Source organism: Canis lupus, chromosome 15, assembly GCF_048164855.1.
Source record: "Canis lupus baileyi chromosome 15, mCanLup2.hap1, whole genome shotgun sequence".
NCBI classification, from domain to species: Eukaryota; Metazoa; Chordata; class Mammalia; order Carnivora; family Canidae; genus Canis; species Canis lupus.
In genome coordinates this window covers 24109984-24125334 of record NC_132852.1, presented here as the reverse complement: position 1 = coordinate 24125334, position 15351 = coordinate 24109984, and the positions used below count along the sequence as shown (strand labels likewise).

Genomic DNA, 15351 nt, shown 5'->3' with positions numbered 1-15351 from the left:
ACAACAAGTCAGTAATACTTATATGAAAAAGATATTAAGAAATGTTCCTGAGCAATGCAAGTAAGTTCTGAAAAAAAATGAAAAGAGAAGTCATGTACCTAGATAGGATAACTCAAAACTATAAAGATGTCAATTTCCCACAAATTAAATTAACCATAATTAAGTTCTCAACAGGAATTTTTATGAGACTTGACAGCTGATTATTAAGTTCATTTGGAAGAAAAAATGCACAATAGGCAAAAACTTTTGAAAAAGAGTAATAAAAAAGAACTTGCTCTCACAGTTATAAAAAATCATTCCTTAAAGTTTGGTTTTAGTCTAAGCATGTCAATAGAACAGAACAGAGAGACCAGAAATAAATCCAGGTACATTTAAGAATGCAGTATATGAAAAAGTTATATATCATATCAGTGATAGGACAAATGGACTATTCAAATTATAGTATTAGGGGCTATTGGCAAATAAAGTAAGAAAGAAAGAAGGAAAGAAGGAAAAAAAGAAAGAAAGAGAAGAAAGAAAGAAGAAAGAAAGAAGAAAGAAAGAAAGAAAGAAAGAAAGAAAGAAAGAAAGAAAGAAAGAAAGAAAAAGGAAGGAGGGAGAGAAGGAATAATCTTACCTAATACCATATATCCAAATAGAAAAGTTTTCAAAAACTTCTCTCCTTCACTACTTATCAAATTAAACCACAATTCATTCTTTCTTTCTTTCTTTCTTTCTTTCTTTCTTTCTTTCTTTCTTTCTCTCTCAGATTTTATTTGTTCATTTGAGGAGAGAGAGAGACAGACTGACAGACAGCAAGGGCTAAGAGTGGGAGTGGGGCAGGAGAGGGAGAAGCAGACCCCTTGTTGAGCAGGGAACCCAATGTGGGGCTCCATCCCAGGATCCGAGATCATAACTTCAGTTGAAGGCAGATGCTTAACCCACTGGGCCACTCAGGTGCCCTACAATTCTTTCTTTAAAAAAATGTTTTTTCTTGGAACAGCCAACAATTTCCTGATTGTAAGCTTATGCTATAAACTTGAAAAGTGGAAGCCAAGAAAAGAAAGAGATTATTTCATCCATGTCACCAGAAGAAAAGGAGTGTTAATACATTTCAGAGAAGTCTAACTTAAATAAACTGATGTGAATAGAGGAAAAGGGGGTGGTAAAGTAGATAGTACTAAAAAGGCTGCCAAGAATATATACCAATGGATGAATTTTGCAGAGGCAGAAAAGCCCACTAAGACCCACGGGATTAAAATAGTCCACATCTGGTTGGCATGTCATTTAGTGGCACCGCTTCTTCTCCCCAACCATCTCACTGGTGAAACAAAATAACTAGATAGTAATTCTCCTACCTCAAATTGTGATTCACTAGAGATCATTCAAACTAGAGCGGGCAAATGCTTTTTATAATGATAAATTTTAAATTTTAATAAAACCATAGCTCAAAGACAATAAAATAACCTAATATGAGACTGTGGGCCTATAGAAAATTCAGAGAATTGGAACACCTTATACATAAAATAAAAGAATTAGAGAGAGCAAGGGCAAAATTCAAATGGAGAAAAACAAACTAAGGACCAGGAGAAAGACTACAGATAATGACAATTACTTCTATTCAGAGAACAATCAAGAGTTTAAAAATAGAGAAATTATGCTAGCTATGGATGACAAAGATGATCAACACAAGAATTATTGCTTTCTCTGAAGGGAAGACCTGAACAAATGAAAATGAAAGATACTGAGTCATAAAATAGATAACATTTCCCTAGAACAAAATGGTAAAAAACGTATCAGGTATCTAGGCAGAACATTCATGTCGCCAGCAGGGGAAACATACCAGGCTGTCCACAAACAAAATTCAGTAGTGGAATTTAAGAGGGCAATTAGTTAACAGGAAAAGAAGGGATGAACCACTAATAATATTTCCAGAAAAGAATAAAGACAACAGTCAGACACCTTCAGCATGAAATATTTCAAGGATTAACAAAACTAATTAACAATGAAATACAAGTAAGGAGGGAATGACTGGAATAATGAACTCAGTCCTGAAGAAGCCATAATAAAAGGAGCTGATGGTTAGTTAGTACTGCAGCCATCTATCTGTAGAATTAGGACCAAAGTGCCAATGCAATTAAAGTTGCAGAACAGAATGTAAATATTATGAACTCTGACAAAGTTAAAATAATATAATTATTAAAAAAAATGAAAATGAAGTGGGGTAAGGACAAATTGGAGAGGAGCTAATCACCGTAGATTGCACTGCAGGGAGTTAATGAATACTGTCTGAGATTAAAACATGGAGCTAATGCATCTAGCTCTTTAATGATATTCATAGTCTTTTATTCTTAACCATAAAGACAAGTTTTTTTCCCTAAACATTCTTGTGGTGAAGAAATATTTAAGCTTTCCCATTTATTTCAGATTTTTCATCTATTAAACCATGTATAACATATTCATTATAAGTACATATACATGTCTCCATACTTATCCTTTTATTTGTGCAGATGTGTAATTATATAATTGGGATGATATCTATCAGATGTTAATAGTTTCTTTTCTGAGTGTGAAGACTTTGGGAGTGATTTGTGTTTTCAACTTGAATAAAGACATAATAGTAAAATAATACACACTTAATTAAACACTTAAATGTAAAATGGTAATGATAACAATATGATAACAAAATGATTACACAAGCCTGCAGATAGATATCTATTTGTATGAATTGGTTTGTATAGAAGAGATTTGCCAACGTACCTGAAAGATACAGGGCTAGGAGATCAGCATGTTGTGTAAGCAGGTGAGATGTTTGCTGTGTTTGCCTAGCCCCATGGCTTTCTGTCTGAACTCTATAAAGAATAATTAAACACACAATGCCAAAAACTGGTTATGACCAAGAACTGAGTATCCCAGTTTTGAAGTCAAGTGCGATGACTGTACGTAAGGGGGAGAGCATGGCCTTACTCCCAGCTCTGCTAACACAGGAGTCCCAAGAGCCCAAATTTAACTTTGCTTTGCTTTGGAGTTACTGGAATTGAAATTATCTGGTAGCAGTTCCCCCAGGACAATTATAAGTTTGTTTTGAAGGATGCTGTGATAGGGGTCAATGGTGAGGCAGTACCTTAATTAAGAACACTTGAACAGAACAAAATATGAATAAGACAGTTGTTCCGTTAATATCACATGAGGTTGGGTATAATACAACAAGTTCTAGAGAACTGCACAATGCAATTTTTTCAGGCAAGAATCAGTGAAATGTAGGTGATTTAACCACCTTCGTTCCCTGGACTCATGAAACCTTGGGAATGCACTCTAATTACATAAAAGAAAAAAGTGTGGTGATTACATGTTCTAATTTCCTGATAGATCAAAGATTTTGACCTCATGTTAGATCATGTGCATTGAAGATTGATTCAAAACCTTATTATCATTGTTATCATTTATGTAAGGTGACCTCAGATCCCATATCTTTCATATTTTTCCTATTCAAAGAAAACTATATATTTACATTTCACTAAAATATTCAGTAAGTGCTTACTTTCTGAAAAAAATGTTGCTAATTCTGAAAGATGTATTGAATTTTTAAGATATTTCAAACATAAATATAATGCTTTTCTGTGTACTGATATTTATGAACCACCTTAAAAAAAAGGCTGATGTTTTAAAAACATGAAGAGAGTAAACTATGATGTATAATAATAAATTTCAAATACCTATAGATATCTGTTGGTGGGGGCAGGGAATCAGTTAGCTTAAAGCAGAAACAGCTCATGGTTTAGTAGGTTAGGATATTAGGTATGTGTGTCTGTGGACAACTGCATTTTTTTGATTAATAGAGATCTCTCTGTGTAGTCATATGGGGTTAAATACCTGCATAACTAGGAAGTTACTTTAAATAAGAAAATTCTTCATTTCAGAGTGGACTACTAACTAAATATAAAGAGAGCTACCCACTAGCATTAATGCAGGAAAACACACATATACACACACATACACACCCAAATCAAAATTGCAGGAAAAAAATTCACACAAATTAAAATTGTGGTACACAGTAGTAGTATTTTTCTCATCTTAATTGAATCTTTAGAAGTACCTTTTGAATTTAACAGATTTCCTTAACTTAAACCTACTGGAGCTTTGCCATTTTATTATAAAAATATTCAAATACATGAAAATGTGTGTAAATACTGAAATGTATAATGGGGTTTTAAAAAATCTCACTTCCTCTAGTATTACTGAAATTTTGGTATTCTTTCCTAAGCTGAAAATTAAGTGTTTTGATAAGTATCTACTAAACTCATTTTATTGATGAGAAAACTCAGACTCAGGGAAACTGTGGCTAGCTTTTTAAAACAGTGAATAGGCTTGATGGCAGAGAATGAACAACTGCATACATGCACAGACAAGAGAATCCTAATGCGAGAACTGCTCATAAAAGACAGATTTTTATCTCTATTTTAAATACTTATTTTTGTAGTGTGTGTGTAAAGAAATTTTCAAAGAAGAAATGAGTCTCTATTTTTCCCTGTTGTCACACCCAGCCTCCTGTCTGACTGTGGAGGGCACAGGGTCCCACCCACTCTTGTTGTGCCAGGCTTTGCAGTCACCGAGAGGCGAGGATAATAGAGACGAGGAGGACAAGCAACAGGTCTGGGATGTGAAAGGAGCATAGAGGTTTCAATCAACAGTGGGTTTTGAAATGTTTATGCACTTGAGGTTGTGAACTTCCCTAGGGATAGAAGTCCGGGAGCCTGACTGTCACCACCCCACACTTTAAAGCTAACACATCAGTGGACTCTTTTTTATTTGGTGAACTGAAGGTGTAAACAAAATTCCAGTTTCCCAGGAGAATCCTAGTTTATGGCTGTTGATACTCTCAAAAATGTTCTGGCTGGGCAGATAAATTCTATGACCTGCCTGTCCGTAGAAGTGCTTACCAATTCTTCTAAGTTGGATTCCAGGCAGCCACTCCAAATTGATCTAAATGGCTTTGAAGATAAATCTTTGCTGTTCCTGGACTAATCAGTGGATGTGTTTTCAAAGAAGTTCCTGCCTATGATTATTCTCACCTTCTTGTGTTAAGTAATTTCTTGATTTCTATGTGTAAGTTTTCATTCCTTCAAATATTAAACCATTTAATAGTGCCAATCACAAGAAAAAAGTAGTAAATAACTGAGTGGTAGTGATTTCCAGGCAGAGGGACGGCACTCACTTGGGCGTGCATGTTAGTCTTTCAGTTTTCATAATAAGAAAATAAAACAAAAATACAACTTTATTTTAAATTTAATCATTTTTATAGTAAGTTCAGGTGTTCATACATGTGTATTATTTGTCCGCCCCAAATCCAGCAAGTAATCTCTCAATGTAATATTTCTAGTGCCTAGAGTAGAAATCAATATAGTGTATTTGTGAAGCTCTGCAGGTTCATATATGACAAAATAAAATTTAAAGTTAATATAATTAACCCAATTAAAAGTTTTATAGAAAAGAATCTTCTGTTCTGTTTTCACTTTGATATGTAATGGAAAAATACCTTTGAAGCAAATTATCAAATTATGGCTTACTATGAAACCCATTTGCTAATATATCATATGAGTGGAATGAAAAATTATTTTAGTCTAAAATAGACTTTCATATTAATGAAATATGGTTAGTAATATTTCAACATTTTATATATAACAAGCTTTCCATTATTTCTGACTTACTACATTTCCATACATATGCACATATGCCTAATAGATTTGAAAGATTCTAGTTATATTTTCATGTACCCAAGAATACTTGCTACTTTCTGAAAAGTAACATACTTAAGCCAAAGTGTGCAATGGCTAAGCTACAGTCTTGATTTTCAGCATGCTACTAAGTGATAAAATACCCACAAGGCACACATATGCACACCCACAGATTTGAATGGATAAATATTCTTACTTATTTAAATAAAGTCCATTCAAAAGTAATTTTAATATCTATAATAAGACTCTTCTTCATCTTTATTAGGAAATGCATGTTCATTTGAGCTAAAAAGATTTATAAAATACTGAAATAGAATCATTTATTCAAGTCAATGTTTCCTGCAAAAGTTACTCAAAATACATCAAATGCCCCTTTTGAAATTACTATACCTGTATATTTCTAACTTTTACTGAAAATAGAGGGGCAAATTTATAGACTAAAGAAAATGACACTGAAGTTTAATTCAAAATGGTTCTCTAATTTTTCAGTTTAAAACTAACGCTCTCCACTGGTTTTTCAACTGTTTCACTGTCTTGATTTCTTCAAATCAATCTTTATCTTAAGGAAACTAAATACATATTAAAGAGATACGGGGGTTCTATCCTCTTATTTCAAACTAAAACATAATCTCTAAATTATCTTTTACAGTAAGCCAAAGCCAGTATCACATACCTTTCGGGAATGAATTTCTTTCACATACAATGGAAGTAGAAACTCAGATATACCTTCAAGTCGGATTCCCTTCTTGGTGACTCTCAGATTTCCCATACCATCCTACAAGCAATGAAATATAGTTCACTTTTAGGTTACTTAGAGAATGAATAACTGGCCATAATTTTCTTAGGGCTAAATTGAGAAAACAATAAGCTCAGATCAGTGATGATTTAAGGAAAATGAGAGATTGAGTCTACTTAATGAATGATTGCAGCAATTTGCATGCATATAGAGGGCTCTGTTTAAAATGAACAGGAAAAGAGGTATATTGAGGACCTGATATCCTTTCTTAGCTCTATCAGAGACTAGGATTTATCTATGAAAAAATCCTGTATTTTTTCATGCATCAGCCCATTTAACTATTTTGGGGGTATAATGATATTTGCTACCTGACTAGTGGAAACAACTTTGCTATGCAGAGATTTCTAATAATATTTTTACATTACAGGTATACACATATTTCTACAATAGTTAAATAGTCACATTTGTACAAGGATTTCAACAAGTACTTAATAACTGGCTAGTATAAATAAGCATGATGCTCCTGTATTCAAACCATGAGTAAAGCTCATGTCCTCTCCTTTAGAAAACAATACACTATAAAGAAGAAGAAACAAGTATATAAGTAACATTTATGAGATAGAATAAAATAAATTTTAAAAGTAAGAATGGAGTGCTAAAAGGAATTAAAGAAAGCTTTCAAATTTGAGAAGAGAGTGAACAATTTCTCAAGGAAGAGATTAACTATTAACCACAAGAAGGGTCTTAAGAATATGGATTTTCAACAGGAGATGCCCATAGAGGGAGAAAGAGAATGAACATTCTCTAACATTAAGAAACAGCATATCATCCCATCTGGCTAATATATGGACAACTGGGAGTTGTTTTGAAGCCAGAGAAAGGAAAGTCCATGAATGCAAAGGTAAAGAGTCTGTACTAACATCAAACTCCAGCGGATGAAACATAAAAAGTTCCTGAAAGTATCAGAATTATGGTTTTCAATTAATCTGGTAGGAGCACTAGGTGGACCTGACAAAATAGTAGGAACAAGGCACAACTTGGTAATACTTATAAGCAGTATGGGGGAAGAACAGCCTACAAGACCAGGTGACTAATTTTATATGGAGATACTGAAAATAGGGACATTCATAACTAATCTCAGATATTGTGGCTATGACCAAATAAGGAAATGCAGTGATTTTTTAAATAGGAATAATGAAATTAACATGCTCAAAGGCAAAATGAGTTTAGCTCTGGACTTGTTAACTTTGAGGTATCATTGAGAATTCAAATATTTATCCATCAACTAGTACATCTGTAAGAAAGAGGGTTTGGAAAATGACAATTGCTTAAGGCAAGCTTGAATCTTCTATGATGCATGAGCAAGTCCTCTGCAGAAAGATGTCTATAAAACCAAGGAGAAATTCTTGGATAATGACCAGGTCTATGCGTTGGAAAGAAGCATTTCATGCTATGATCTGTGTAGGAAGAAAGCCAAGGAATTATGATAGCTCCAGCCTCTACCTCCTGGCCGGCCCCACCTCCTGTCCCCAAAGAAAGCCAATGAAGTAGTATAACAATGATCAGAATTTTGAGTAAGAGTTAAAGGACTTTTTTTAAAAACAAAATATTTATTTGAGAGAAAGAGAAAGAGAGAGAGAGAGAGAGTTTGAGCATAAGCAGGGAGAGAAGCAGACTCCTCACTGAGCAGGGGGCCTGATGCAGGGCTCAATCCCAGGACCTTGGGATCATGACCTTAGCTGAAGACAGACACTTAACCAATTGAGCTACACAGACACCCTAAAGGACGACTTCTTCTTCTTCTTCTTCTTCTTCTTCTTCTTCTTCTTCTTCCAGAAAGAAAATCACTACTGAGAGAGAGAGATTCTGACATTGTGGAAATCTCAATCCTCTTGGAAAGACAGAATAATGAATTCTGGTTGAATTAAACTTGGGATGAAGGGCTTCATTTCTTGAGACTCAAATATAAAGCTAACACTGGAAATGTCTCATAGGGAATTGACTTTTTTAATTTTAAAAAAGAGAGTTTCAGGCATCACTGAAGACTTATTCTGATAAGAAAATAGGTCTACTATTGTTGGGATGACACACCCCAGTTTCTTTGAGACAGAGCTGGTTTTATAATATCCTCTTTTACTCCTGCCTTTGGCCCAGGGCGCGATCCCGGAGACCTGGGATCGAATCCCATGTCGGGCTCCCGGTGCATGGAGCCTGCTTCTCCCTCTGCCTGTGTCTCTGCCTCTCTCTCTCTCTCTCTCTCTCTCTCTCTGTGTGTGACTATCATAAATAAAAATTTTTAAAAAAATATCCTCTTTTACTTTCAAAAGTGAAAAGTGATTTAGACATCAATTATATGATCACTCATTTATTGGCTCTAATTAATATCATTTGGCAACATTATACCTATTTAGGAACAGAAACTGGTGGAATTAACAGGGAAAGAGAATCAACAGTAAGGATTTGCTAAGCCGGAATGACTGAAGGTCAGAAGCATGTGGTGTGCCGAAGTCGCAAAAAAATGATGCCCCTCAAATAGCTGACCATCATTTTTCTCATTGGGTAGAGACAAGTACAGTCAGAACAGCAATATCGAACAGCAAAAATAGTACAAGTTTAGGGTATGACAACTGATAATCAATTAATGGTCGAATTCAGTAGGAGTTAAGAAATATGAAAAATATTAACACAAGTTTATGATTTAAAAAATGGAACTTCAGATTGTGAGATCGTGAAGGTAAAAAAGAAATTCTAGACATCATGAGGCCTGAAGAACACCTTAGCAGTGGGCAGAAGCAAAATGGAGACCAAATGCTCTGTAATTCAGAAAAAAATATAGGAAATGACACATTACTTTAAAATATTATTTTGTTCCTGAGGTATTTTCTTGACTAAATCTCACATAGTGACTCTCCATTTATAGTCTCAAATGCCTGTTGGAAGGAAGTGTTCTGAAATGTTTCCCATGAAGTTGCTATGGAAACATCTAATGCAACTGTTAGTCTAACTCAGAGCAATAGAAATAAATTGTATTATAATCATAATTCCCAGTTCAACACTAACCTTAAAAAATATTTTCATAAGGTGGCGAGAAATAAAAGAACTGGACATCCAAAGTTAACTGTGGTATTACTTATACAATATGCATATCTAAGTTTGAAAAGTTTTGAAAATTAAACACAATGTTTTCTTTTTATATTTTCTATATAATATATATTTTGTGGCATATAAATATATTTCATTTAAATTAGATGAAATAGATATCCACTGTGTAAATAGGAGTGTTAGGATAATATTGTGCTTTGAATCTAACTTCACTCTACCATGTCCATCTGTCCTTCCTTTTATTTCTCCTATTTTGAATTAAAAAATGAATATTCAGGTTCTTACATGTTATCCAGATGTAGTTGTAAAATACATAAAGGTGCATCACATATTCAGTATATAATCAATCTGATCTTCACATGCATGTACCAAGTCCATTTATAATATATGAGATGGTGAAATAATCTGGTTTCCCTTCTGCAGGAGCATTAGAACGTGATTTTATTCTTACTATCACTATACTTTCCTGATTCACTATACTCTTGGCCCCTTCAACATCTAAAATGGAGAAAATAACTTCTGGATTTGTGGTTAAGGATGGCATTGCCAAAACATGAAAAAGTAGAGAATTTAATATACCTATGGCTCAGGCCTCAACCTTGGCTCTATCATCTTCATTCAATGTAAGCTTGAACTTAACTAATTTATTTGTGCCTTAAGTGTATCTCCAATAAAAGCCATAAAACCACAACTTAATGTATTTATTGCAAGGACTGTATGAGGATATGAAGAACTCACAATAAACCTAACTTACATAGTAGTACTCAATAGCTTTAGCCATTATAAACATATTCGTAAAAATAACTTACATTTTTGTCTCATATCATTAATATAAGAATCATATTGTTTATTTTGAGAGATTATCTTTGACCTTGAGTAGACTCTGTATCAAGCTTTCTCATCATTATAGATATGATGCAGTTTTTTCATCTAGTAATCTTCCAAATCACTCACCTACTCTTGATAGACAGTGTAGTGTCATTTTAGAAGGGAATGTGAAGCCAGACAGATTGGATTTGAAACTTTCTACTCTGTATATCCAAAATACTCTATATTTTTTTCATAAAATGTATCATATTCTGATTATAATTTTAGTTGTGTATACACTTATATTTTCTTAAAAAGTAAATCATCTTCCTTATAGATGTACTCCTTCTTCTAACATAGTCCTTCTAACAGTGGTTTTATGTGGTATGTAGTTACTGAATGCCTGAGTATTTAATTGATCAGTAGAATTTAGATCTTATGAGATAAAAAGTAAAACAAAAAATTAAATTCATATCCTTATAAAAAATCATGCTATCACCAAAATTCCTAGAATTTATCTTTATAAACTTTAAACAATCTTTATTATAATTTTCATGCACTTGATTTTTCAGATAAGATGGAAAATACTTTGCTGAGAAATATTTTGGAGGGATTTATTATGAGAAATTGACATTAAAGTAAATTGGGGATATAAATGTAAACAAAGAATGTTGGTAGCCATGTCATTTTAATTTAAAATCCACACTCATAACTTCGCAATGATCTTACCCTAGTGCGCTCTGTCTTCACACAAGGTTCTTTATGATGCTGTCTGGTATTGGAAAAGCTGTTTGGACAGTGGCTAACCTCAGGATTTCAATTATGCCTTTACAGGCAAATGTAACTTTCAAAGTAATGAGCATGTTGACATGGAATTGAGAAAAAATTAAAAAATTGAGGAGATCATTAAATAATATACAAAATCTAGTACTTGATTTTTTTTGTGGGGGGGCAGGGGCAGTGAGAGAGTTGGAGAGAGAATTTTTTGGAGGGAGGCAGGGTGGGTGTGGAATCTTAAGCAGGTTCTATGCTCTGTTCATGAGCCTGACAACAGGGCTTGATCTCAAGACCTTGAGATCATGACTTGAGCTGAAATCAAGAGTTGGATGCTCAACCAACTGAGCCACCCAGGAGCCTCAAGTGCTTGATTAAATATTAAAAAAAAAAAAAAAGTTTTCAAAGAAAGATGAAAGAATCTAGTACCCAGAAGATAATTAAATATACATTCTGAATTTTTTTCTGGTTAAAATCAAAGATAAATTCCTTCCAAATTACTAGCATTATTTCAAAAGAAGCTGATTAAAAGGGGAGATAAATATAGTATTTTTATGGCCTTGATTATCTAATGATATTCATTCTATACTTCAATTTGCATGAGGAAATGACCTTAAAGAGGCTATTTAGAGACAAACTGAAGCCTAGTATGATAAATTATTTTGTGAAGTCTTGGGGATTAAATATTTTTAGTAAAGAACCATACAAGGAGATTGAAGTATTAGATGGTTCAAAAACAATTACAAACCACTTTTAAGTGTCTCTTTGTTATTTATTCCTTACTGTATGCTAAGTGAATTTAAAAAATTGTTTAATTCCCCACTCCTAATTAAGGAGAAATTCTCCTTAAAATATCTAAGCATGTTCTTTTTTCCCTCTTTCATACCTGTTTTAAGCTGATGTTATTTATAATTTATAATAAGCTATTTTCCCCAAGCACAAGAGAAAGAACAAACAAAATGTAAGTTGACAGCCTGCTTTATTATGTATGTTTTTACTGTGTTGTTTGCTATAAGATTGTATTTTATTTTCATTTTAATTGGCCTGCCTTATTCCTGTCTATTATTAGCAAATAAACTGTACAGTGATAAGAATTGATAGACCTAGGAATCTGACCTTTAATTCACTTGTATAGAAACATCTTTAGAAATTGTTGTTAATAATGTATCTTTTATCATCTGGAACATTTATTACCTTTGTTCATAGCCAATAGTTATTCAAAATTTCATAATTTATATATAAGCATTATGAAGAGGTTTTAATGTATTTGTCTTTAAATATGACAATAGACATTGCACTTTGTAACTATAATTTGTATTGGGGTTCATTTAAATATGTGAATTATTTTTAAAAGCATAATAAATTGAAATGAAATTTGTTTTCCAAATTTTCCTCTACTGATAATAGAATTCTTTGACAAGAATTTCTTTCTTTTTCTAACAGTCTACATATTAATAATCTCAGACAACATATGTAATCACTTACTAACAAAATCATCAGAATGAAAATATGCTGAAACAAAATAAAACTAAAAATATGTTAATCTGACATGGCAGATATGACCACAATCATCTAATGGATGGAAAAATCAATAAATCCAATACGACTATATATGAGACCACTATTATATATATATAATATATTTACTTAAAATAATGGGAAATATATTATAGCTATATTTATGTAGAGAACAGATCATAGTAGAAACATTTGAACATGGGCATTCTTTTGTCCAATATTCTTGAAAAAAATGTTTTTATAGGCTATCTCTTGGAATCACTATTAAGAAAAGATTATTGATGTGGCCTAATCTAAAAATGTAATATTAATTGTACAAAACAATTTTTTTTTTTAAGATGTCTTATTTATTCATTCATAGAGATGCAGAGAGAGAGAGGCAGAGACACAGGCAGAGGGAGAAGCAGGCTCCACGCAGAGAGCCCGACACGGGACTCGATTCCGGGTCTCCAGGATCACGCCCTGGGCTGCAGGCGGCGCTAAATCGCTGCGCCACCGGGGCTGCCCTGTACAAAACAATTTTAAATGTGTATTAAAGTATCAGTATTGCACCACCTTAACTTGAAATTAAGGGTAAGCCAAGAGAATGTGCTAAGCAACCATGACAGAAGACAGACAATCGCTAATGAAGAGCGTTGCTGGAAAATCCAGTCTGCCTCTATGAACAAATCATCTATCTCAGTGCTAAATGGAAACAACTGGAAAGAATCTCAGGCATTTGACTTAAGGAAAATAATAAACAATGAATTAGTAATAATGTTATGTTTCCTAAAGATTGTCATCTGTAAATGGGTGACTGAGAAATATCCTTATTTTAATCTATGCAACAAGGGTATAAAGCCTACAGTTTCACTGTTAACATATCTATCATTCCCAAAATATAAACAGAATGCTAGAATTATAATAAACTCAGTGGAAACAAAGTTCCTTTTTCAGCTAAATTTAGGAAACCGGGAAATGATATATTCCCACTCAGAGATTGACAATGCATATTAGCATACGAAACACTGAGAAGTCTGGGGTAACCAAACATATTTTCTTTTTTCAATACAAAGTTCACTAAATATTGTGTCCAATGGTTCCCCCACTCTCTTGGCCACATGTTGGAATAGGTGGAATAATATACCTTTGAACACACTGCACAAATACTGGTCTAATTATTTATATTTTATAAACTCTGAAGGAAGACTATTAACAAAGTGGTGCAGTGTTAAGCATAGAAGTGATTAAAGAGTTAAAAGCTATCATGTCTCCACAAATATTTATTGAGAGCTTATATATTGTCCCACTAAACTCTTTTTAAAATTTGGCTTTCCAGCTCTTTTTAAACACGAGAGAGAATATGTTGAACACTGCAAGGAATCTGGTCTGCTTCACAGATGTAATTTCTTATTGTCTGTAAGAAATGTTAAAGGAAGGTAATTCTGACCACAGGTCTTTTTGCATATATTTGCCATTTACCGTAAGCATGATTTATTTCCTTAAAGAGAGATCACTTTTTGTCTTGAACAAAATCACATATTTGGACCTATAAATTAAAAATAAGTCCTTAGGGTATGGTAACCTTACCGAGACAGTACTCATGGTAAGGTCTTGCCTAAAAATTTCTTCCAAACCCCCAAGACAATATCTTTAATATCTGCCTTCACTACGGAATTAACTTTAATAGCTTAGTCCACAGAGTACATTAGCAGACACTGAGCCAATGGCACATCATGACAACCTCTTCTCATTTTATTGAAAACGCCAATGAGATGGAGAGAAGCTAAGTGGATCTTATGCAGCTAGTAAGTTAACCCAAAGTCTAGTCCTCTTATTTACTTACTTAATTTATTTGAGAGAGGGAGCATGCACGAGTTGGGGGAGCGCCTGAGGAAGAGAATTCCAAGCAGACTCCCTGTTGAGCATGGAGCTCAATCTCACCACCCATGAGGTCATGTCCTGAGCTGAAACCCAAAGTTGGGTGCTTAACTGAGTGAGCCACCCAAGCACCCTTAGTCCTCTTACTTTTAATCAATCTAGGCAATGATAGGAATAAAAAAAATATATGTTAAATTTATTTTTATTCTGTAGCTCCAATAAGGATGTCATAATATTTTTCATTATTATTTGAGTTAATTGATAACAGTTCTTTCTTAAATTATATGCCTTTTGAATCTTTTAAATTTCCTTCTCTAACTTTATTTACTAGCATGTGTTTCTTTTTTGGCTCAGACCTGATTCATGGTAAAGTTCTGTAAAAAGTTCTGGCAAGACAACTATGTTTCTAGATGATTATAAAATCTGCCTTGAAAATGAAGTCCTATGAACAAATTTTTGATGTTTGTTCAGGCATAGAACATTTTATAGAAATCTCAAAACAGTATTTTTGGTAAGTAAAACATTCACCATTTTACATTCTTCCTATGAATTGTTTTGTGATTCCCCTCATCCTATAAAACCAAGTTATGTGTGCATGCATGCAGTCATGTGGGCATGCATGCATGTATTTAGAAGAAGTTACTTCACAGGAAGGGTAAGTAAAATTAATTTGTTAAACTTAAAATTGTAGCTATCCTACTGGATTAGAACTGAGTGGATATTGGGTGACTCTCATTAGATACAGGAAAGAAATCCCATGATGATATAAATGAGTAAGCTGATGCTCTCTGTGGGACCAGAAAGTGGGACCGGACCACTGGTAAGAGTTGTCTGACTTTG

The 15351-nt window shown here is 33.5% G+C and overlaps 1 protein-coding gene across 1 annotated transcript in view; it reads right to left on the bottom strand.

The window, feature by feature from the left end:
• The window catches only part of SGCZ (sarcoglycan zeta), a 457346-nt gene that overhangs the window by 198382 nt on the left and 243613 nt on the right, over positions 1-15351 (bottom strand). The window contains exon 2 of the mRNA XM_072776217.1: positions 6388-6489. Coding sequence (XP_072632318.1) covers positions 6388-6489 — 102 coding nt within the window. The remainder of the gene's footprint in view (positions 1-6387; positions 6490-15351) is intronic.